Raw genomic sequence first — 25,294 nt, 5'->3', positions numbered from 1 at the left:
TGCCTGCGTGGGTTTTCTCCGGCCACTCCAGTTTCCTCCCACATCGCCAAAAACATTCTTGGTAGGCCGATTGAGCACTCCAAATTGCGAGTGCGGATGGTTCTTTGTCTCTGTGTGCCCTCTGATTGGTTGGCCACCGGTTCAGAGTGTCCCCCGCCTACGTGATGATTGTTCAGTAAGATTTTTGATGTTGAGTTGGATTCCATTAGATTGCGTGAAATATACTAAATTAAGTGGCCAATGTATATTTGGGCTCAAGAAAAGAACACAAAACTCTGAAAAACTATCTTTATTTTACATTTGTAGGTTATTTCCTTCAGTGTACAAATGGGAGCATGAGAACATAAAAGGATATGCATAAAAATCAAAGATAACCGTTGTTTAGAAAATGAGAGAACAAATAAAATCTCATTTCAAGCATTGACTTGTTAGTTAATTGTCGATAGGCTCAACACTTGCATGGTGTGATATAAAAAATTAAGAAACAATGGGGGGAATCACGATATTCCATTTATAGTTCTCGAAACACTAGCTTATAAAAATAAAAATAACCTGACCTCAAAAGAAGTTGTTGATGGCAGTTAACATTTAGATACAGCTTTGAATGTGTTATTCATAAGTTACAGGTTGGGTTAAATGTTTGCTATGTAAACCGCAGTGAATAAATTTCTAAAATGCTTACAGTCAAGATACACTGTAAAAAACGTGCATATTTGAAAGTTACAAAACGAAAAGATCGCAATTGCTCCTGTAGCAAATGACTTTCATTTAAGTTTCAAGACACAGTTAAGCCTGAAAATGAAAATCTTCCTTATGTATAAAATAATAAATAAAATAAAGAAGAAAAAGATACTGATGTGATCTGTCCTCAAGTTGTTAAAGGTTGCGTCATATCTGTACGTTTGCGTGACTACATCCAAAAAAAAAATGAAATTAAAAATAAAAGCTGCAAATCAAGCAGAGAAAAAAGAAAACCTGTTTCAAAAGTTTCTTTTCAAAAAACTTCAGTTTAACTTTTTTGGCTCTGCATAAGCACAAACAGGTTTAAAAATTCCAGGATGCATCTTTTGCATACGGAGGCTGCATGTTGAGTGAGTGATAATAAACTGCCCCGAGCTGTCCAAAAAATAAATGCAAATGTAACACTCACATTTCAGGTTTCTATAAAAATACTCCTCTTATCTTCTTCAGCTGTTTACACCTTTCAGCTATTTACAGAAGCATGACTTCACTGTTGTTATAGCAATTATCAGCATGGTGTACAGGATGTTGCTCGGCAACGAGAAAACAGGTCGACGGCCACCTGAACACTGCAACGTCATCTCTCAATTTTGCAAATCTTCACATTAGTATCAAGCACAATGCCTTTTGGCAAAACCAATACATGTAAAATGTCGAGAAAATCAACCAAACGAAAAGCACGTTGTTCCCATTTGCATAAAAAAAAATCAATTGTGATGCATCCAATCGATGAACTTCTTCACAAAGCGTGCTGACACACACGAGTATGTCATGCTTCAAGCCGGCTTATCCTACACTAAGGCCTGAAAAGGTCACGTTAAACTTCAGTGGAGGAGTGTCTCGACGACTGACAAAAATTGACAATTTGAATCCAATCGATTAAGAAAATAACAATTACAAAAGGCTCTTTTTTATGGAGCAGTCATGCGTGCAGTTTTGTGACGGTCGGGTGATTCCGTTTTGTGTGCTGGTCTGTCACACTTTACTCTAAAATGTCAAGTACTGACGCATGCACGCACGCGTGCGCACACAGGCACACAGAAACAAACGCACAGTGGAGGATTTTCCACTTTTGCCAAACTAGCAAACCTATTAATTACTGAACGTAATAATAATAATAATTCATTAAATTTGTATAACGCTTTTCAAAAACCCAAAGACGTACCAAAAGTACTTCATTCTTCCTCTTCTTCCTCTTCTTCTTCCTCTTCCTCTTCTTCCTCTTCCTCCTCATCATCGTCTTCATCGTGGCAGTGGGTGATCTCCTGCGGGGTTTGAGGAAACAGGTTGGGAGGCTTGATCTCACTGAAGGAGCGGGTCAGCTGGTTTCTCTTGCACTCCAATTCCTTGCGGTTGCGCGTGGCCATCGGCGCCTCGGCGCCAATGTCCACGTGCATGTGCTCCACCGTCGACTCGTGGGGCATCTGAAGCTCAGAATAAAAGCGGGGGTTTGATTAGTTGCTTCTAAAAATCAGTTTTCCCTCCACTGATTTCTTATTGAGTTGTGAAAGAAGACATATGTGCATGTGTCTGAAACTAGTCTCGTGTTGTTCTTCAACGAGCCCAAGATGTAATCTGCAAATGTGTTTCCTTCCTCTACTCACAAGCACATGTGCGGCTCTGAAGAGGTAGCTGAATGGATAGTAGAGCAGGTTGATGTAGGAGGCTGCGTAGAGATCTGCATAGCGCATCACTTGGGAGGCAAACAGAGTCTGCCTGGAGCCGCTGCGGAAAAGGCTGCCCATCATGCCGTAGCACATGTCCATGTCATGTGTGACTTTCTGAAGGAGAGATGAATAACCGGAGTTGTGATAGGATATCTGCCCAGAACAAAATTGATTGACCTCACGGATACTCTGATATGCTATAAAGATGAGAAAAGCCAAAGGGACAGTGTGACTAAAACAGAATGCAATGATTTGGAAACAACATATTCAACTGAATACATTACAAAGACAAGAAATGTAATGTTCCAACTAATATGACAGTGGTGCAGCATGAAGAAGGAGCATTTCTGTGGTCGGGCCTCGCATCGAGTTTTTATTTTCATCGATGAATTCCATTATTCTCTCGTTTTGAACTAGATGCCTGCATCACATGGCAAAACAGCTGGGACAAGGCAACAAAAGACTGGCGATACTAAAACCAGTTTGGAACACTCCCCAGATGAACAGGTTCATTTGAAACAAGCGAGTGATAGTGTATCAAAGGAGCATCCCCAAAAGGTGCGCTTGTGAAGAAGGGACCAGGGTCAACACTTGTGAAATCAGAACAAAGGTAAATCCCACTCAACAAACATGTGTGACAAGCCCTGTCCTCTTGTATCGCTATGGAAACCCAGACGATTAAAGCTGTACCTTGACTCTTCTCTGGATAGTGCTGATATCGGGCCTCTCGTTGCTGCTGCTGTCCAAATGTCTGCAGGAGAACGATGACCCATAATTAAAGTTGCATAAAATGGGTGGGTGGAGTCATATCAGTTTGCTAAAGAGGCTGACACTGCGTTATAAATATCATCAGCGATGTAAATTTTCAGCCCGCTCCTACACTCTTGACCCAAAGGACCTCATAATACACGGAAACACACGTGCTTTCTGCAAAGTGGTAAAATCGGTGCAGGTGGTTTGAAAGAGTTCAAGTTCTTACTTGTAGAGTTCTGCCAAGAAAATGTCCAGACCTTGTAGTTCCTCAAACAAAGCTGAGAAGGAAAGAAAAAAAAACATTATCAGCTATCACTGCTCATGTGCAATGTCCTAATCTGTGCAACTCATGACAATGCTATGCTGGCCTAGGTTTAGTAATTTCAGTTCAACACGTTGGGAAATATGCATTGAGCACGCACTGGTTCACATCGACTGTTTTGAAACTCACAACGCTGTGCAAAAGTTCCGTTCGGTTAACCAGAGTACACTTGGTATCTCATCTGCACCAGTACGTTTGACACTACAGATGGAAAGAGTTGAAGCACGAGCTGCTGATTGAAAGTCTGTGTTTGTAAATATAATGGGAAAGGAGTCCGCCCTGCCTCTTTGAACACGCATACGGAGTGGTGCGCCGGCGTTTGAGTGAATTTCCGAACGCAACCATACTGCAATGGCCCTCAAATACATAAACGCGCAGGAAGGTTTTCACTCTGCGCCCAAGTTGGGAATATACGTCAAATCATTGTCTAATTCATAACGTGTGCATACCAACAATATGAGGTTTTTTTTTCTCTCTGTCTTACAACTCTTGTCGGTCCACACGTGCAGCTCCTGGGAAAGCTCAGGTATGACCAGGAAAGTCCTCCAGCCTTGGCGTTTCTTGGACTTGAGTATGTCTCCAAAGATATGGTCCCCGATGTACACGATGTCCTTCCCTTTGGCCCCAAGCAGGTCACAAACGATGTCTGAGGAACCTGTGGCGAAGTACCAGGGGACACTCACTCGGTGAGCACAAACAACCTGACACCACATGAACTGTCTTACCTCCAGAATAAACAATGCCATGCTGCAGCGGTCCTGTGTAGGTGCCAATCTTTAGTCGTCCTGTGGTCTGAGATAAGTGGAAAATACATTTACATCAAATTTCACACAGAGGCGCTGCACCTTAAAAAAAAAAGCAAACCTTGAGGCTACTCTATGCTAGCAGAAATATTTGGATAGTGTTTGTCTGTCTGTATGCATATTGCTCTCTCTCTCTCTCTGTCTGCACGCACGCACGCACGCACGCACACACACACACACAACTGGTAAGTATAATATATTCTGGACGTTTCTGTAATTTCATCAAACTGTAAGCTTGCTATCCCCTCACCGTGTCCACTTGTCGGAGCACTGTCCCTTCACCAAAGAAGAGTGGCTTTCTGGCATCTACAAGGATGAGGTCAAAATAAGACTTCCATGGTTGGTGTGAAGTACCAGGCTGAAACAAATGAATGATGGAAACAAATGCACATGTAAAAAGCCATGCCAACATGGGGATTATACAAAACAAATGAGGGCTTCAAGGTACTAAAGTCTGAAGTGGATTATATGTATTCATGATATTATGATATTTATATATTTTATCAATTTTGAGTGTTGTCACATAAAAGAGAGTGTTTACCTTTGGACCATGGGAGATGTCAAACAGGTAAGTCATGATTTTCTGTGAGCAAAACGATAGTGAATTACTTCAAAATCAAACCTAAAACTTTCAAATGTAATTAATTAAAATTATTTTTATACAGCAAATACATCAATTGTGACAGGCGGCTGTTCTGAAGTCAACAAGTAGCTGGTGTGGCTGATGGCATGAATATTAATGACCTTACTTACGTCAGTGTATTTATAGTCGCTGTTGGTAGCCAAAAAAACCTTGGCAACTTCATTCATCCGGCTGAGGAGAAGAGGCAACTTTCCCTGGTGGTAATGCAGAGGAAAAAGAAGAAGGCTAAGGCTCTTTAGAAATAAGGCTCCTTACTGATGCTTCAAGCTGATGTGAAAAGAGCCACCTTCATGAATACAAACTACTTACATCTTTCACGACATACTTCTCAAGGTTCTCCACAGTTTTTTCCTTCAATGTGCCCTGAAATGTAAAAGATGTCAAAACTTCACACTGCTTGATAGGACCACTCTTATGAAAAGTGATTCAGTGACAGGACCAAGAGAGCAGCTTGTTGTGCAGTGTTAAGAGATATTTGTGTTTGTTTATTTTAATTATTGCTGTATCTTGGTGATGAAGATATTCATTTTCTGACCAATTTGTGTAGAAATACACACAACTCCATACAAAGTAAAACCTAAGAGTACGTCTTTATAAAAATAAAAAAGTTTCATATCTTAAACGAGTAAAACAGTTCAAATCGTCCTTCCCAAAAATTAAACTGATACAAAAAACGACAATTCTATGTAGTAGTAACTTGGGGAATATTTTAATACTGATAATATATTTTCATTTCTACTTTCCTTATTTTGAATAATTATCATATAAGACATGGATTCATTATTATTAAAACTAACTTCACTGAGTGACTTAAATAATCAATTTCAAGTTATTTGTAGTCAAATAAAAATATATTTTTGTAATATTTACTCAAACGTACTGACTCATCGGAATTGGTTTTCTCAAACCATCTGAGTGGAACGAGCTCATCATTAGAGAGTAGGGTTTACATTCTTGTTTTTCTGCCACTGCAGCTTTAATGCATGCTGTACCTTGAAGTGGACCCAGTCAACAGCGTCGCGAACATCCTGGAACATGCTCTTGTAAGACATGAAGAGGTCGCCATCCTTAAAGCCCATTTCACAACTAAAAGGGGGAGGAGCAAAGACGCACATGTATACGCCGCTGTCATAGTACAAGACAAATCTTTAAGGAAGGATTTCCAAAACATTTCTCCTAGTTTGTTTTTTCTCTTGGTTTGACTATTTGCTCATTTTCTTTTAAATGGGATAGCCTTCCCTTGATGGAGGGGTCCCCAGCCAAACAGGAAAGCATTCTTCCCCTAAAAGACCAACAACCAGGTTTCAGAGGACAAAGACCATGCAACCATTCCAGATTACATTCTCAAGTAATGTACAGGACATTGGACTCTCCGCTAATGTTAACATCCAATGTTTATCTCTCTTCTTTCCCCTTGTCTTAAAGTTCGTTTGTGTTTTTGAAACCGTGCTTTTTTTTTAAACAATTCAGCAAAGCAAATGTATTTTTTTGACTGGTTGACTGCAATGCGGAGCCTCCATGCAGCGGGGGTTTCATTTTTTCCCCAGGTTGGTTTGTGTCACTTCACATGCCGCTAGGGCCCAGCAGCTTGCTGCATGACATGACATTTATTATAATAAGGAGCTTCTTACCTTGTGTATCTATCACAGTTGGAGAAAAAATCCACTAGACATGCAAAGAGGTAGGTCTCTTGAAAAGAAAAAAAAATGAGAAAAACCCAACATGAATAACGCATGCTGACATTATCTGAGATTATTTTTGCTCCAGCCATACCTGGCAGGTTAAAGAGTGTGTTGAGAATATAAAAGCGCTCTGTATCATCTCTTTGGATGAACTTGTTTGGGTAGCGCTCACGGATCTCAGGGCTGGGAAAAGAGGAAACCCATTGAGATTATTTCATGAGGGCGGTGAAGCGGGCACACAAACCGTATGAGGACACAAACCTGACAGTCTTACTAACAATCTTCCTCAGAGACGAGGAGAGATGAATGTTCAGAAGCCTCACCCTCTGAGAAAGTTGAATCCATGGACGCAGATCAGTATATTACCGTAGGCGTCGACCTTCAACAGGTTTCCGTACATAGTGTCAAATACAAGGCCTCTAGAAGTGGGAAGAAAAAAAAAGTGGTTGTAATGTCTCTATTCAGGGTTAATCTCAGTTGAATCACTTGTCCTGCTGTTCTTTACATTAATCGTAACCAAATAGAGGTCGTACAGAGGTCTCGGTTATTCTATAAAAGTGGCAGTGGGGCCCACCTGGTAGGAAAGGACGAATCGTAGACAAAGCTGAACAACTCCTGAGGGTAACCGATGGAAACCAGCCGCTCCACTATTAGCTCAAATCCAAGAGACTCATACTCTGGTGATTTATACACTAGAAAGCAAATGCACAAACAGGCATGTGTTTAGCAAATATTGCCCCGTTTCAGGCTATGCTCGTTACATTGTATCCATGTTCAAATACTGAAATATCTGCGTTGTATGGGTTTTTTTTTTTTGGTAAAGGGATTTAAAAATTCTCTGAAGTACGGTAAGCCGGAAATGCCAAAACATAATGTAAAATGTTTAACTTGCTTCACTGACGACACTGGTACTTTCATATTCGGAAGTAGTCTTTTTAATCCGAGAAAAGTATATTAAAAAACACAGGTGAACATTTCAGCTGTCTAGTAATGTCATGTGTTTTTGTTTTTCACTAAACTAAGACTCAATTTGTGTTGATTTTTACTCACCAGAAATTAAGTGTTATTCTTAAGAAATTACGGTCTATCTGAGATCCCACTTGCTTTCTTGGTTAAGTGACATTTTTTAATGCAGTCGTTTTGATTTACATACTAAAATAGCAGGACACGTAGTTACCGGAATTATGCAAAAATTATATAAAACTGATTTCTTGTGCAAAGGAAGACAAACGACACAATTAGCTGAGGCTTTTGGTGCATGTCAATGTTTTGTGGACATTGGAATACGGACTGGAGCTGACTCAGACTACTGTCAGTAGACTAGGAAACAACAAGATACAAGAGCAGTTGCTTAAACTGAAAGCACAAAGAAGTCACAAAAAAAGGTTGACAGTATCCACTCCAGATTATGCTGCGTTGTTTCGGACTTTTGTTAACTCCATGTTCCCACTCCCTCTTAAAGCCCCTTCACACATGTACATGCGAACACATTGTACCCTACATGTGTTTGTGTCAACACAAGCCAGGATGTTCCACGTGACTCAACAGGAACATTTGATCAGGTGTGAAAACAAAAAATGGCCCAACTTTCAGTGGAATCTTAGTTGAGCTTTGGGCTTGCTGATGAGCCCGCTCCTCACCATCGTCAATATTTACCCCAGGACCAAACTACAACTAAGACCGGGCTCAAAAAAAGGCCAGCAGAGGATTAAAATGCTATCTGACACTGGGACACGGGGTATGTCACATGTTATAAATACAAAATGGAGAATGTGCTTGTGTTGATGGCTGCTTTCCCTACTCCTAGTGGGATTGTTTGGAAGAAATGTACATAACAAAATAACCAAAATGAAATATTTGCCCTTTCTGGTTGTATGGTGGCAAATATTAGTAAAACATGCACACACAGACATCGACAATATTGTTGTAACGCCACTGTAAATGAAATACTAAATTGGACATTGCTTTTGAATTGTGGTTCTAAGAAATTATTTTCAAAAACAGACTCATGAAACAGGCCTGGACAAAAATCCACTAATCCTGAGTTTGTTTGTGCATTAGAACCACGTCACCTTTTGCAGCTCAATCCTCCATCTGGTTCTCAACCCCTTCAGTAAACACAAGGTCTGGGCCCTTTGCCCAGAGCAGTCGCGCAAACCAATTACATTGCCTTTCCACCTCTCCACCTCTTGCTTCAATCGCTTCTTCTCTTCCTTGCACCACACACTCTTTTGTGAAAATCTTCTCGAAGCTCAGAGGCGCTACAAAGAAACCTATTTTAAGAGTTGTTTGCCCTCGGTCACCTATGCGATCACCAGTCTCACTTTCTGTAGCTCACTGCCAGGTCTGTTTCAACATGTTGACCTTGAATTGACAAACCTCAATTTAGCGTGTCATTCAATATCTTAATCAACCATATAACCGGTCGTCATTTAGGAAGTAAGGCATGTGTAATTAAATGATGACAGAAAAGACTAGGCCTGCTCAACCATGTAACCTGTTCATAAATAAATGTTTGATTGGGCGGTGTTGCCAACACTTCTGTTTTGCAAGTCCTCTGCTGATAAACAGAGGACTTGCAAAACAGAAGAAACTGCAATGTGTAGATAGTATCAGAGAGTATTCGACTCTCAGGTGTAACTTTAGTTGACCCTATTTCTTTGTGGCGTTATTAGTAGATCTCTTGCTGCATCAGAAACTTCACTGCTAGGCTGTTGACAGCAATAAAGAGCTCAGGTGGTTGTACCGGAAGTTGCACCACTGTTGGTTACAATGTCTTCGGCTGCCTTAAATCCTTTTAATTCTTTTATTCCTCCCACAGAGGGTGGGACTAACTCTCTGACACACAGATACACATAGGCAGTAAACAACAATAATCGGTTGATAAACAGTCATTTGGGAAAAAACCAAATTGAAAGTTACTTTAATGCAAAATATAAAATTTCATCCGATTATTCGATTCATCGATAGAGTTGAAACTCCAGCATTACTGTGGATCTTCTAAAGCTCAAACCTAGCCTAGTTGTTTCTCAATATTGCTGTTTAAGGCGCTTCAAGGAAAGATGTCTGTAACTTCAAGTTCCATCATCACTGGACCAATGAACCCTTTGGGACACCCATCACGTGTACCTCCCAATCACCTCTGGAGTTCCAAAGTGCGTTGCGAGATAAGGGTGGCTGATACAAACTTGTTCTTGTGCTTACAAGTTGCTCCCTCAAAGAGACATTTTTTTCCAAACTCAGTCGAGTATAGCTGGTTGGACTTCAAGAAACATCAAAAGTTAGCGGTAAAAGCCAATGTGATTGCACCACACAGGAAGGCCCAAGCTGGGATTCGAACCCCAAACCTCAGAATTGTGAAGCAAAATAGGCTACCCCCAAATACACCATGCTACCCCAACAATAAAACCCACATATGTAGTAACAACGACATCCTTTATGCGAGTACAGCACACAGTGGTTGCACTCTAGTTGTCTGGATTTGATAAAGCACGTCTGGGGTCAAAAGCTGACAGCCCCTCCATGGATACGTGATGGTCGTGCTTCTCGTAAACATTGACACTAGGGTATGAGCTCTCATAAAAAGAGTAATGTCAACAGCTGAGCAACTTTCACCCTGCCTTAGCAGCAAATTTAGAGGGGGACTAAGAGTGATTCCTGTTCTCACAGGAGTCATCGTTCAAGAAGTTCACAAACACACGTGACCCACTTAGCTAATTCATTTGGTTATTTTGGGAAGCGCGGATAGAAAAGTGGGTCCGAGTCACAGAACAACATGGCAGGATAATTTTGGAGCAGTTACTAGATGGTTGGAGAAGTATGCTACCGATCTGGTTTGCCAATAAGTTATGTGGAACATTCATAACATATTTGCTGCTCACTGATGTAAGAACATGGAAAGTTGTGATTATTTCTTTAGAAATCATATTCATTAACAAACTTTCTATGTTAAGAAATAATTTCCTATCTTAGTTTTTTTTCTCCCATCGGTGTTGAGTGAAGTCTTACGTACCTGCCAAAGTGTAATCCATATCAAAACCAAAGCACTTAATCTTCTCCATTGCCAGACTTCTGTTGACAAACACTCTAGAGAAGACACACCAAGGTATGTGTGTTACTGGCTATGTCAAAAAACAACAACAATCACACACACAATGGCAAATAGTGTTCTTGAGTGAAAAATGTTAATTTGAGAATAAACATTACTCAAGCCAGACAAGTGGCCAGGCCATAGTGGATCTATCATTCAGTACTGGGTTAGTTTAAGGCTTCACACCAAGAGAAATGATCAACATCTGAAAGAAAACACCCCAATATGTTCTGTTCTCTATAATATTCGGCGCATCGTATGGAAAAATCATGGAGAGTTTATAGTTTCCATCAATAAACAGAAAGTTGCTCTCTGTCCGGTGATTTGTGACAGTACGCTACTATTTCGGGCGATGCTTACCACTAAGACTTTGTGTCAATCGGCCAGGAAACGGGCTCTACTGTCCTGCCTCGTAAATCAGTCAATGGGGACACAGTGTCCTCACATATAGACATTGTTTACATCACAGACATTGCTCACTTAACTCACACTGCTTGGACATTTAGGCTATGAACAGACCTTTTATGATGTACATCTTTTACAGTTTGGCATCATTGCCCCCAAATTTGGGACTAACATTGATTATACAGCAATATCCTTTAAATTCCATTAGATTTTTGCAATTGTTTTAGTTGTCAACAGGTTTTAGCACGCGTCACTATTTCATTCTCGTCAAAATAAGATACAAATCAGCAAAAGAAAGCTACTAAACATAAAATAGAAAGCAGAGTTACACTCCAATGTCATAATGGATTATATTCATTTGTCATCCCTACTCATCCAAATCAGATAGTAAATACCTTGAAGCAGTTCCGTAGTGAAAAAGCCCCCATTTCGATGTTTGTCCAGGAGACCCGTAGCGATGCATTCTAGTATGTGAAATTAAACCCCACTTTGACTCTCGGACCTGCTCCACTCCAGCAGGCCAAAACAGGACCCACAAACAATAAAGCCCCCCACTCCACCCTCTCTCACCCACCCCTCTCTCTTTGCTTTCTTACCATTCAGATGTTTTCTGACTTGTTGCAAAAATGATTGTGACTATTCTACGTCATTCTCTGTTGTTGCGTGCAGTTCGTCAGAGTTGTTGTTCTGTGGCATGACATTTATGGCCCTTCAAAGATATCCAGAACAATCACAAGTCCGGCAGAACCAAGCAAGCAACAGCTATGTAACTCATATAGCGGAAGGGGTCGTGGAGGATATACAGTTCTTTCTTAACTTAGATTACACATTATTGGGGTTAGAAAACGATTGTTGTATTTACAAAGAATTGTACTCGTAAGAATAAAAGGAGTTATTCATGCAATGATTTACAAACTGTTGGCATCATAAAGTACTTTTAATTATATAAACCAATTTTTAGAGTAACATTCTAACTAGGGCCACACCGATCAATCGGACAATATTGGCTCTGTTAAAATCAGCACAAGTTGGCAGATTTTTTTTTGCCGATTTCTGTCAACTGTGAAAAAAAGACACTGAATTTGACAAGTCATTTGGACCAGCAGTTCTGTCTCAAAATTACAGGTATTTAAAGAGAAGATTCAAGAACGGAAATCCTTCCTGTTTTACCGGCTCCATAATGGGAAGCAATAAAACAAGGATTACCTAAGAGAACTCCAACAAGCCAAAAAATATTGCATCACCAATCACTATGTTAGACAGACGTTTCTTACCTATGGTAGGGCTCTCGTCTGTATTTTTTCATTGTTATTCTGTCCATGTTGGCAGGCAGGTCAGCATAATTTTGCAGTCTGTCACTCCATGAAGTAGTCATCTTTAGTCTTTCAGTGTCTGAGGAGAAATGAAACAGGTCCATCTCTGTACTTTGTCAATTTAAGGTAATTCATGGTTCCATTTAGCTGGAGGTTGAAGCTGACCTAATAAAGTGTAACTGCTAAGGTTGAGCACATACCACTCTGAGACCCTAAAACACCCAAATTATGAAATAGAAATGAGATTATAGAATTTTTAATCATATGTTCAGGCAGGTTTTAAATAACCTCAATGTTAAATGTGGTCTACATTTAGTAATCTGCATTTTATCATGGATATAGCCCGACTGTCTTTAATCTGTCACAGTTAGGCTGATATTGAATATACAGGCATGCAAACCAGACTTGAAAATATTGAGCTAAATAAGATTATACTTGCTCACAGTTTCAATAAAGTTTGAGTTTTATGGTTGTGCTTTTATTGTCATACAGTATAAGTTTAGTTGATTTCACTCTCAACACATTTTTTACATGCCGACCGGAAATCAAAATGACACTTTTCCGACTGGAAATCAACATGACACTTTTTTTCCTGTAACATGAGCGACTGGTTTGCTCTAATAATGCAAACTCCTTTGTGTGAGGATGAATACAGTTCTTGTGAATGAGGCGCACTGCTGATTGGATTACAATTTCTTACTTGAATGTGTTGTTAATCCTGTTAGCGTGGATATAATAGTTGATGGAATCACAGCACACAGACTATAACTTAAATGGTTAGCGCAAAAAAAAAAGAAATCGCTTGATGCGTCCTCAAACGGAGCAATCGTTTGGCGAATCATCAATAAATGGATTATTACTATGCTATTCAGCTGACTTTATGTAACAATAATAGCACCGACAACAAAATGGGATAATAATTGCACATCTTTTTAACAAATATTTGCAAATGGGATTTGTCACAGGCATTCTGTTTTCAAAATGGCAATAATAAACGGTTATTAAAAAAAAATGTTTTCTTTAGTGCTATGTAGCTATTGTGTTTCAGGTGAGGTAAGTGTAATGTTAAAATTTGAAAATGAGATTTAAACACTTTTGTATGGATTTAAATGACATGTGGGGTCGGGGGCATCTTGGGATGTTTTTCCCAGGTTGTGGCCTAAGATCTCTCTTTACAAGGTATTACAATCAGTTTTATGATAACAAAGTTGCAGTCTTGTGTAATTTAATTACCCTCCCGATGTGTTTACTTTGACATACTTCTTGTTTATATATTATGTTGCTATTAAAATTATTTTGATTTTCCTAAAAGTCTTTTTTTTTTTTTTTTTTTTTTAAAGCGGGCATTTTACCTCCTCTTATTTAAACTCACGGAGCAGCAAAGGTTAGCAAATGTTTGCGCATGTCTGGAGTTTGATTTTTCATCAGGGTTCAGTCAAGGTTGCAAACAGCCATAATTATGTTTGCCAACAGTTTTAATTGTCGACAAGTTTTTCTTGTCGCAAAGAAACGTTGGCAACTTTTGCAACCTTTTAGGAACGTGGGCAATCACTTGTGCCTCCGTGAGAAACTGTCCTACAGGGTGCACTGTCAACTCTGTACATTTCTGGACCTTTGGGCTGTTGAAAGTAATTAGTAAGTTGTTTTTAATGGAATCTGGAGGAAAGGGGACGCTGCATTGCACAATCGTTTAAGTCAGCTTTTTTTTGCTCTCGTGTCAGCACGGGCAGATGAAACACATGATGTGTCGCGTTAAGGTACACACACATCACCACTTGTCTCTTTTCCATAGTTGCACGTTTGATGAGCATCTGCGTGTGTCAAAAGAATCCCAAACGACTACCGGGTTGCAGTCATCTTTACTTGAGTCAATGCCACCTGTGTTTACTCACTGACCAGGGGTGTCAGGTTTCGAAAGACTCAATATGTCAGAGCATTCCATACGACAAGCCTGCACAAACGCAAACGGGCTTTGTTCCATTTATACAGTAGATCACGTAGCGGTAAGCACTACTACACCCCTGAAATCGGATTGCCAGTGCAACATAAGATCATTTATGAACTGCACCGACGATCGGTGTGAAATTAACTGGGGGTTACAGGAAAATCTATTGACGAGTATGACAGCCAAATATCTCGTTATTTGCTACACAAGCTAACAGTCTGCTAAAGCACCTTGTTCGACATTGATGATGCGGGTAGCATGTAATGTATTGAGTAAGGCTAATAACACATAGCTGGATGGGATATAATCAAAACAGCCAACAAGAGTGCTTTCACCGGATTTAACTTAGCTGTTCTTATCATGACTGTACTCACCACTGCTATATCTTGTCAAACAACGGCACCGCAACTACGTCGGAGCATGCGCCTTGAGCAGTGTGGAAGTATGAGCAAGAAAGGCTGTGTATATGTCGAGGTAGAAAGCTGCAGTCTGGCCCCGAATGAGTGCACCGTGAGGCCGGGCCGTAGATGTCCTTTCCTCGGTTGACAGCTGTGTGGCGTTTCTATTTCTTTCTCTCAGCTGCCAGCTCAAGGGGAAGGCATATTGAGAGGGCGGGACCTCCTTCTGTCTTTCATCAGGAGGCGGAGATTTCACGCAGCACAGCTACCAACATGAATGACTTCGTTATAAATGGACAGGAACAGCTCAAAGGACATAATAGTCCTTAATCTTGTACTCGTGATGTGAGCCAAGGGACGACTTAAGCATGCCCTATTGCAGGGGTGTCAAACTCTTTTTTTCGCGGGCCGCATTGCAGTCATAGCTTCTTTCGGAGTGCCATCGTGACTGTCAACCCAAATAAATGTATGAGCGCCTCATATTATATACAGTAAAAGCTACAAAACAAACTGACAAATAACTCGTTTTCAAATCAAACGAGTAGAACTGGTCAAATACTAAAAAAAAAAGAGAGAGATTATTAAAAGTACAGACAATTTGCGATTCTAGTAATGACACACGAATTTGATGCATAATTTGTCTTTGCGGGCCACATAAAATGATGTGATGGGCCGTATCTGGCCCCCGGGCCTTGAGTTTGACACCTGTGCCCTATTGTATAACCATACAATAGCATAATATCGCTCCATAGGAAAAAACATAAATTCAGGCTAAATAAACGTGCTTGACTATGCCAATAATAATAATAATAATAATAATAATAATAATAATAATAATAATAATAATAATAATAATAATAATAATAATAATAATAATAATAATAATAATAATAATAATAATAATAATAATAATAAATTACTATTATTATTGTTGTTTTTCTTGAACTTTCATCTCTACAACTGGTAAAATAATACTCAATATTATTACTCAATATTCAATCGTAAATCAGTGTACACACTTGTTTAATAAACGCCACTTCAGTAAGAGATCAGTCTGTTTAATAAATCGGGCGATTGTACATTTTGTCAAGTAATAACTGTATTCAAACTGCAGACAGACTCACGACAGCGCCATCGCGTGTTTGACGACGGTCGGACTCTGCGTCCATCGTATTACATTGCAACGCTGCTACACCGCGTCGGTGTCACATGACCAGTCGAGCATGACCTGATTGGGTGAACGTTGGACGAATAGAGACGGAATCGATTGCTTCTCCATGAATGCTCGGATTTTGCATTAAACTTTTCTGCTGCCAAATTTTTGCGGCAGATTTTTTTTTGCAGTTTTAGAGCATCTAAAGAATAAATAAGTCCAGCTCTGGAAGTGCATAATTTATTGCCCCTCGGGGCCTCATAGATGCGCCTCACCAACTTCAAATTACCGAGCTCCTTTTATTTCCAACAGAGGGCAGCAAAGTCACACTTTTAACTGCTGAAGCGCAGTGTATATGGGGAATGACAAAACAATTTTATCAAGTTGAAAAACGAATAGAAATTGCATCCAGATTGCAAAACTGATTCATTGGGATAACACAAATAACAGTAAATCACGTTTTATATCTAAATGACCATTTTACCCGCAACTAACACAAAAAAAACCATGTGCATTTGTCATCAAAGTGTTGCTCTAAAATCAACACACCAAATACCAATATGTAATTTATGTTTTATGAATTAAAATTCACTTTGTATTTCTAACAAATTTGTGAGCGAATTCGCGGTAGGCTGCTCACAATGCATATTCATTAACGATCGCGCTGCCCCCCGCCTATAAAAGGGAGACGCGCCCATCTACTCTTCTGACTCCATTCAAGCCACGATGAACTACGGATCTGAAGTGTACTCCTCTTCCTCCTACCGAAGGATCTTCGGGGAATCTCCCCGCTATGCGTCCTCACCATCTCGGACAGCCATGAGCGGCTCCTCCTCGCGGGCAGGCTACCGAGCCTCCTCCGCACCCCGGAGCAACGTTTCATCCGCGTACACCCGAAAGTCCGGACGCGCCTATTCGTCCATGCCTCTGGATACCTTCGACTTGGCCCAGAGCAGCGTCCTCAATAATGAGTTCAAAATTGTACGCACCAATGAAAAGGAGCAAATGCAGGGTCTCAATGACCGCTTTGCCATGTTCATCGAGAAAGTGCGCAACTTGGAGCAACAGAATAAAGTGCTGGAGACTGAGCTGGTGGCCCTGCGCCAGAGGCAGGCGGAACCATCCCGCCTCGCCGAGCTGTACCAGCAGGAGATCCGCGAACTGCGCTCCCAGCTGGATGATCTTAATGGGGAGAAGTCCCAGCTCCTCATCGAGAGAGATAGCATCGATGATGACCTCCAGAAGCTCAGGGGGAAATATGAAGAAGAGTTCCGTGCCCGTGAGGACGCGGAGGCCACTCTCAAGGCTTTCAAGAAAGATGTGGAGGACGCCACCATGGTGCGTTTAGACCTGGAGAAGAAGGTGGAATCTCTCCTGGATGAAATCAGCTTCCTGAGGAAGGTGCACGATGAGGAGGTGGCCGAACTCACGGACATGATCCAGGCCGCTCAGGTGTCTGTGGAGATGGAGGTCGCCAAGCCGGACCTGACCTCCGCCCTCAAGGAGATCCGAAGTCAGTATGAGTCCATGGCCTCCAAGAACCTGCAGTCCGCCGAGGAGTGGTACAAGACCAAGTTCGCCGACCTCTCTGAGCAGGCCACCCGCAGCAACGATGCCATCCGGGCTAGCAGGGAGGAAATGAGCGAGTTTAGGAGGCAACTGCAGTCCAAGACCATTGAAGTTGAAAGCCTGAGAGGCACTAACGAGTCCCTGGAAAAGCAGCTCAGGGAGATGGAGGACAGACACGGCGTGGAGATTGGAAACTACCAGGTAATAAAATCTTTTTCACATTGTATCTTGCAACATTTATTTGGGTTCATGTTTAAAATAGAGTATTGAAGGGCTAATGTGAGCTATGAGCTCTGTCCGTGGTTCTGAATTTCTCTTGGGACATCTCGGCTAAGCATCTGCGAGTGACAACGCCCACGTCCTTGTTCTCTGTCATCAGCTTGCAAAACATGCATTTCCTCGCGTTCATTTTGCTCATACGCTTTGGGATTTTAATGTATATGAACAGAGAGTTGAGCTCTATGACCAGTTGATACACATCAAAAAATAAAGGTTTGCTTTGCAGTAAGTGCAATTACAATGTTGTGCAACGTATGCTGTCTTATTACAGCATTGCATGTCCTCAGAACTACAGATGTCTCTTGGCTCTGATGGAATTTAAATATTTAACAGGCAGCCTGTTAATCTATCTTTTTCACAGGATGGCATAGCAGAGTTGGAGAACGAGTTGAGGACCACTAAAAGTGAGATGGCTCGTCACTTGAGGGAGTACCAAGATCTGCTGAATGTCAAGATGGCTCTCGATATTGAGATAGCGGCATATAGGTAGGTCACTTAACATACTGTCCATTAGGATTAAAAAAAAACAAAAAACATGCAGCACAGCACGCCGCACCCCTTTTCGCAGCCATGGTTAACCTTCCTTTTAATCCCTTCTCATTGTCATCTTCAGGAAGCTGCTGGAAGGCGAGGAGACCCGCATAGGGACAGGGATCACCTATTCCAGCCCATCCATTACTTCAGGCGGTGGACAGAGCTACAACTATCAGTCCCGCATCTACACTAGCTCTGGCAAGGGCTCCAAGAGGGAAGGCAAGGATGAGAGCCAGCCACAGAGCAAGGCTGGGAGCAAGGCCACTCACGAGGTTTATGAGGAAACAGTGGTCACCACTAAAAAGGTGGAGAAACAGCAAGATGCTAGTGATACCTCAACCAAACAGAATAACTAGAAGCCTAGTGTAAGCCTGCTAGACCACTAAACCTCCACCCCCTTCTTTGATCATTTTCCATACTAATAAAAATCCACTTACATCACAGGGACCTAAGATGCTAGTTTGCCTTCTCGTAAACCTCTTGTATTGAAGTGTCGGTTTTGCAGATAGAAGTACAATTCGGGATCCAGAGGTTAATTTCATGATGCTTTCAGTTTCCCTTAAATACCACACGTATCCCCCAAAGGAAAGCATCATACCATAATTCCATTATATCAGTCACTCTATTCATTAATTCCCTTTAGTTTGTTTGTCACTCCCCGAGAAGAACAAGCTCTTAGGCAACACATGCTAGAACCGTGGTACAGTACTCAATTTCTTCTTCACACTTGCATCATACAGATGCACACAGTAGATCATAACTGGTCAAACACCACTACCACAATCACGAGACAAAAATGTGTGCAATTACTTTGCATACTTAAAGGACAAATGCTTTGAACACATCACCTACATAAGATTAAACAGATTAGCAAGAAAGCACAGACAACTACAAGAAATCATTCCGAGGTTAATAACAATGTACGATTGGACCAAAGAACTAGCTTGTAATATTGCCTAGTTGACTCAATCAATACAAATTTCACCTCAGACAAATTTTCCAATCAATATTGGAGCATCAATTGTGTCTGTAAGGCAGCAACACAAAGGTGGGTGGACATCCTCAAAGGAACACTGCCCTTTCTTACTTCTTGAATAATAGTGATAATAATAATAATAGTTGTGATATTTAATCAGCAAAAAAGAAAAGTGTGTAAAGCGAGCTTAATTTGCATGGCGTATCTAGTTGTCAATCATCCTGCTCCATTGCTCATTCAGCACAGTGGCTGGATTTAAGGGCGGGGCTCCTATGACCCCCCTACCAGCCTCCTTTGACCATGCACAACCTCATCATGCAAAGCATTCATTGATCACTGCACTGCAGATGGTTTGTTAGCTTTGTAGGATATAATCATAAAGCCTGTGAATCTAAAAAAATGTGATGAAAAAGAAAATTCAAACAAAAATAATGCACAGAAAATTGTTTGATAAATTACGCTTAAGCACAAAATGCTAACTGTACGATGCACCTGAGCGATAATTGTACCGTGCGTAGCTCCATTTCTCACAATTCCTCACATTGATGAATAAAGCCCATTTTGAACCCACAATTTACTATATTACAGCCTGAAGACCAAACTTTGCAAGGGGCAATTAAAATAAAGCCGCCATACAGCCGAAAAGCACCAGATTGTTTAAAATGTGACCTTTCTCTTTCACACTTTGGCCATGACTGGATAAAAAGTCTGTTATAGTATGAATCCACAAGTAGAAAACTGATTGAGTGAGCCACTTTTTGCTCACTTTTTTTGCTCGCTTACTACCAGTTGAATTAAACACAGCAATGTTATTCTTATGCTAGTCGCCATGGCAGACCGCGCCCTGACAAGCTGCACTCACACAGAATGTTCTGGATTGGCTTGTTATATTTGTGGCTTGGGAACAGTCGATATGTTAGTACAGTACTGTAGAGAGTGTGTATTTGTATCGCTATGCAGTGGCCTATCCTAAAAGGACTTTGGAAGAAAAATGTCATGAGCACATATTACATGTATGTTTGCTGCATTCCAGAGTAACAAAAGCTTTTATAACCACACGGCAAAGAAAATAAAAAGTCAAGGGTTTCTAAATATCCCACCACTACAACACTGCCAAAAATATCACATGTGCAGCACTAGGTCATGGCATGACATTACAAACACAAGGATCAATATTTTGCCATAGAATAAATAACATAGGATATAAAATGCCTTAAAACACCAGCAGCTTCGTATCTGACCATGTGCATGGTGCAGATTTTGTCCAGTGGGGTGTTTGATCATTTGCATTTATTTAGCGCTACCATGACAAGTAAAGTTTAGGGATTGAATGTTGCTGATATGTTACTCTTGTTAGTATTTCAACTTGCTCTGTATTGCTGTGAGACACTGTGTCAATAAAGATTTGACATTACTTGAGGCTGCACAGGATTTTGTTATTTGTGTTTTATAAAATTACTTAGGGCGGGGGGGGGGTTATGTCTGGCTCAGACACAAGGGTTGCATATCTAAACATTTACGATTATGTATACTGCGCAACCCATCCCGTTTTGTGTATTCATACATAAGCTACAGTTTCTTAGTCTTCTTTTTGTACTTTAATTTAGCAGCAAAATTAGGTGTCACTTTAAATCTATCGACACCAGAGATGCATCTCCGTTTGAATTGATTCTTTTCCAGACATTGGGGCAAAGTGCCAGATGCATATCAAAGAGACAATAGGTGACCTGCCGCAGATCTATGTGAAGTCATCTTTGAAGCAAGCCCCTCGATCATGGCAAATGGACACACGAAGCCCGAACCTCAGGCATCACTTAGCTTCTTTGTGATCGGTTCTTCTTTGTTGTTGGCCAATGATGAGAAGGTACAAGCTTGGTGCTTGTAGAGCATGCGTAATGCAGGGTGCGGCCCTTCAAAGATTTATACCTCTGCAATGCTCCCAGCAGACGGTGTGGTAACAGCTTTTCGAATGCCACCATAAAAGTGCTGCTGTAAAACAGCTCTCTCTGGTTTGCTTTAAAATAAAAATGTACTTTCCAAAGCTCAGCCGCCCAACCTCTTCCTCATAATTACAGCAAACACATGAGAGTATTAAAAGACATGAATAATTGCTGCTACCTTGTATAAAATGTGAGCTCATATAGAATATTCAAACTGGGATTAATTTGAGACTGAAGGAGAGTTGCGGTGGTCTGTAATCCCACTGCAATCAATGTACATCGTAGTTAAATCATTCCTCAAGCGTGTTGTTAACATTATTATTTGCGTCCTGTCGTTATGACAATATATATCCGGTTCCAAATCATTACACAAATTATTTTTGTCGTCTATAAAAATGTTCAACTGTTAGATAATGATTTCAATCTTTATAACTCTTAATCATGACAGCATTTATTTAAAGAAAAAAAAAAAGAAAAAAAAAGGAAAACATGTTTTATGTTCAAATGCACTGTTCGAAATTTGGTATGCACAGCAGTGTTTTCAGACATTTTATAGGTTATAAAAATGAAAAAATAGTCATCAGATGGATTTTCTGCATCAGGAGGATGTATTTGCAGGTATCCAAAACTATTTCTATCGAAAACATCTTTAATAAATTACATTTAAACATACAACCTCTTATTTGATAGCAGCTTTGCAAGTTTTGCATCCATTCATCTTGAGGTTTTTTTTTTGCAGAATCTCTGCTTGAATTTTAAAAAGGATCACAGTTTACCTGTTCTCTGGATTTGGCCATGTGGTGTTTACAAGCTCTGCACTGAGAACTGTGATGTCATTTGCAGTCGACAGCAAGTGGTGAAATTACCCCAGAGGTATATTTTGGTACTCAATTCCTATTCTACAAATGCAAAATTAATCAGAAGATTTTGGACTTCCACTTTAACAGCATTTACTTGTGCCTTTTTTAATCATGTTCGCACTCCAGATCTTACCTGCATGTTTTCTTTGCTGAGTGGAGCCTTTTAAATAAGAATGTGCTATTGTTGGCAACTCTGTTACCAAGGCAGACTCTATTTCTGAATGTGCAGCATGGCTGTAATTACTCTCTGTCTGGTTATAATTCTGGAATCTCTGTTTTTACAGTCTCCCTTTTGTTAGCAAAGATTGTCTGCAGAAATGAACTGTGAATATATTTGACTACCGTAATTTTCGGATTATAAATCGCATTGGAATATAAATCGCACCAGCCATAAAATGCCCAAAAAAGTGAAAAAAAAACATATATATGTATATAAGTCGCTCCTGAGTATAAGTCGCCCCCCCCACCCAAACTATGAAAAAAAACGCGACTTATAGTCCGAAAATTACAGTATGTATTTACTTTTTAAGTTGAGTGCTCTGTGTAGCAGTATGTGTGAGTGTGCTGCAGACAGGTTCATATATAACAGGATATGGTATAATAAATCATTTTTCCCCCAAGATGGTTTTTGGTTCTTTGTTTTTTTTCCTTGCACTCCTGGGGGTTAAGATTAGATGATGTTAAGATTTGTTAACTGCGGGAAACGCAAAGCCTTTTGAGATGTTTCTGTGATTAACTGCTGTATAAATATGTTTGACTTAACAAATGATGATGTTGCCAAAGTAAAGAAATAAATGAAATCAAGAATGCCTTGACATCAACTAATTAGATTCATCAAATATTTCTGAACCAAAAACGTTTGGGTTCGTAACAGAAATACGAGATTACGAGATAGACATTTTTTTTTTTTTTTAAATCAGTCGCGTAACAGTGACATCACACAATCAAGTGGAAAACAGTCAGCCTCATTACCTGTCACCACTAAAATTAGCAAACATAAACGTTGGTTGGTGAACGTACATTGCATTCTTTCAAACTCACACTCTTATAAGAGTGAAAAGACGTCAGACTCTAAGTCAGGGGTGTCAAACTCATTTTTTTCGCGGGCCGCATTGTAGTCATAGCTTCTTTCGGACGGCCATTATAACTGTCAACCGAAATAAATGTATGAGCACCTCATAATACTGTATATACAGTAAAAGTATGGAAGTTTATCTGTGCCATCGGATTTTGAATTCGAATTTGTAGCACTGAATTTTTTTACATCCAATTTTTAACACAGAATTTTTTTTTGCATCTAAATCAGACTTTAAATTTTAAAAGCCATCGAATTTCTAGCACTGATTTTTTTTTTCCCTAAGACATTTTTTTCAATGTCTCAAAAAATTCAGTGTCAAAAAATTCAATGTCTTAATAAATTCAGTGTCAAAAAATTCGACATCTCAAAAAATTCAATGTAAAAAAATTCAATGTCTAAAAAAATTCAGTGTAAAAAAATTCGACGTCTCCAAAAATTCAGTGTAAAAATATTCAGCGCGGACATCCGGGGTAACCAAGGGAGAAGTAATCAATCCCTGTATCAAATCATCCAACGTTCAGCCAATCAAGTTACGCTCCATTGGTCATGTGACGTCGAAACAGGAACGTCGTGAAGTTCAAAGGTATCAGTAACAGTTAATACTGTAATACTGTAATGAACTTGAACTTCAGGACGTTCCTGTTTCGACGTCACATGACCAATGGAGCGTAACTTGATTGGCTGAACGTTGGATGATTTGATACAGGGATCGATTACTTCTCCCTTGGTTACCCCGGATGTCCGCGCTGAATATTTTTACACTGAATTTTTTAAGACATTGAATTTTTTGACACTGGATTTTTTGAGACATTGAAAAAAAAGTCTTAGGAAAAAAAAAATCAGTGCTAGAAATTCGATGGCTTTTAAAATTCAAAGTCTGATTTAGATGCAAAAAAAAATTCAGTGTTAAAAATTGGATGTAAAAAAATTCAGTGCTACAAATTCGAATTCAAAATCCGATGGCACAGATAAACTTCCATATAAAAGCTACAAAACAAACTGACAAATAACACGTTTTCAAATCAGACGAGTAAAAACTAGTGAAATATTTAAAAAATATATAGATTATTAAAAGTGATGACAATTTGCAATTCTAGTATTGACACACAAATTTGATGCACAATTTGTCTTCTCGGGACACATAAAATGATGTGGCGGGCCTTGAGTTTGACACATGTGCTCTAAGTGATGTAATGCATTACAAACTTAATATAAAACAATGTAATGCGTCTTGAAATCCAGAGGCAGAGCATTTTATATGAGCCATCCTATTATATGTTTGAATGACAGACCTTCGTTTTAATTTTTGTCTTTGTGCCAGTCAAGAAAGTGTTAATTTGCTGCTGTTGCCTTGGAATCTGTTGCTAGCATCCCTCTGCTGTGGCAGGCTTAGGGAGGGACGGCTTTGAGAGCAGGAGAGGTTTGGAGTGAGGCTTAATGCACAAACACAAAAGGGGAACAAGAGGCTTAGGAGCACATTAGACATTTGACATTCAAGTCTTGACCTGAGTACATCCAATATTTACCTTAAAAAATGCATTTTGCAAATAATCACCTCCTCCTTAAACGATTTCCTTGCCTCGCATAAAGTGCTGCATCATTTTGAGGCAGGCCGTGTGATCCGCCTTGTTAATCAAGCCGTCACACTAACTGTGCTAATAATAGCAGAGGCAGCAGAGCCGCACAAACAAGCAGGTGGAAGGTTGTTGGAAGATTATTTTCTCTGAAGAAAGGAATTTCTCATCCTGCTTCTTGACCTATACAGTAGATGGACAATGTTGCATGATATTACACATGAGGACAAAGTTATTATTCTCTGTTAATGAAAGATTAACAGTGATCACTGAAATAACTTGAATCTGACAGTAATAAAGTAATAGACAATTGGAACTGTGTTTTGGGCTCGGTCCTTGTTGTTGTTACTTGCTGCAATGGTCCTTTATTTTGTCATTTGTCACATTATTTTGTCATATAGGATTGAGAGACATCAGGCATATACAGACCCTGTTTTTCCACTTCTGCCTCATTCTTCTATTTTACACGCCACTTTTCAGTAAGGGTTTGTGGACCAAGAGCATATGCCATGCATGTTGATAAAGTATTTTTTTTTTTACTTTCAAGATGTTTATCACAGTATGCAACT

General features: G+C 40.0%; 2 protein-coding genes across 6 annotated transcripts; one reads left to right on the top strand and one right to left on the bottom strand.

The window, feature by feature from the left end:
* Window positions 1–274: 274 nt before the first annotated feature.
* Window positions 275–14,969, bottom strand: nt5c2b (5'-nucleotidase, cytosolic IIb). Of its 5 annotated transcripts, XM_061274024.1 has the most exons (18): window positions 14,739–14,969; window positions 12,381–12,498; window positions 10,624–10,697; window positions 7,186–7,303; window positions 6,935–7,030; window positions 6,703–6,794; window positions 6,561–6,618; window positions 5,922–6,015; window positions 5,239–5,292; window positions 5,040–5,123; window positions 4,828–4,869; window positions 4,537–4,644; window positions 4,209–4,275; window positions 3,968–4,138; window positions 3,388–3,439; window positions 3,099–3,159; window positions 2,346–2,522; window positions 275–2,165 (listed from the first exon to the last, which is right to left on the bottom strand). In XM_061274024.1, the coding sequence occupies exons 2-18, from the start codon at window positions 12,479–12,481 to the stop codon at window positions 1,917–1,919; spliced, it is 1,698 nt and encodes a 565-aa protein (XP_061130008.1). In that variant the 5' UTR covers window positions 12,482–12,498; window positions 14,739–14,969; the 3' UTR covers window positions 275–1,916. The 5 variants fall into 5 exon arrangements, with proteins under 5 accessions (XP_061130008.1, XP_061130009.1, XP_061130010.1 ...); XM_061274025.1 differs by lacking the exons at window positions 12,381–12,498; window positions 14,739–14,969 and adding an exon at window positions 11,502–11,618; XM_061274026.1 differs by lacking the exons at window positions 10,624–10,697; window positions 14,739–14,969.
* A 1,641-nt stretch (window positions 14,970–16,610) lies between these two features.
* inab (internexin neuronal intermediate filament protein, alpha b) lies at window positions 16,611–20,687 on the top strand. The gene is made up of 3 exons (XM_061274029.1): window positions 16,611–17,685; window positions 18,125–18,249; window positions 18,377–20,687. The coding sequence occupies exons 1-3, from the start codon at window positions 16,642–16,644 to the stop codon at window positions 18,651–18,653; spliced, it is 1,446 nt and encodes a 481-aa protein (XP_061130013.1). The 5' UTR covers window positions 16,611–16,641; the 3' UTR covers window positions 18,654–20,687.
* Window positions 20,688–25,294: the final 4,607 nt, after the last annotated feature.

Source organism: Syngnathus typhle, linkage group LG3 (assembly GCF_033458585.1).
Source record: "Syngnathus typhle isolate RoL2023-S1 ecotype Sweden linkage group LG3, RoL_Styp_1.0, whole genome shotgun sequence".
Classification (NCBI taxonomy): Eukaryota; Metazoa; Chordata; class Actinopteri; order Syngnathiformes; family Syngnathidae; genus Syngnathus; species Syngnathus typhle.
Note: the sequence above shows the minus strand (reverse complement) of the source record. Positions and strands in the feature narration are given on the sequence as shown.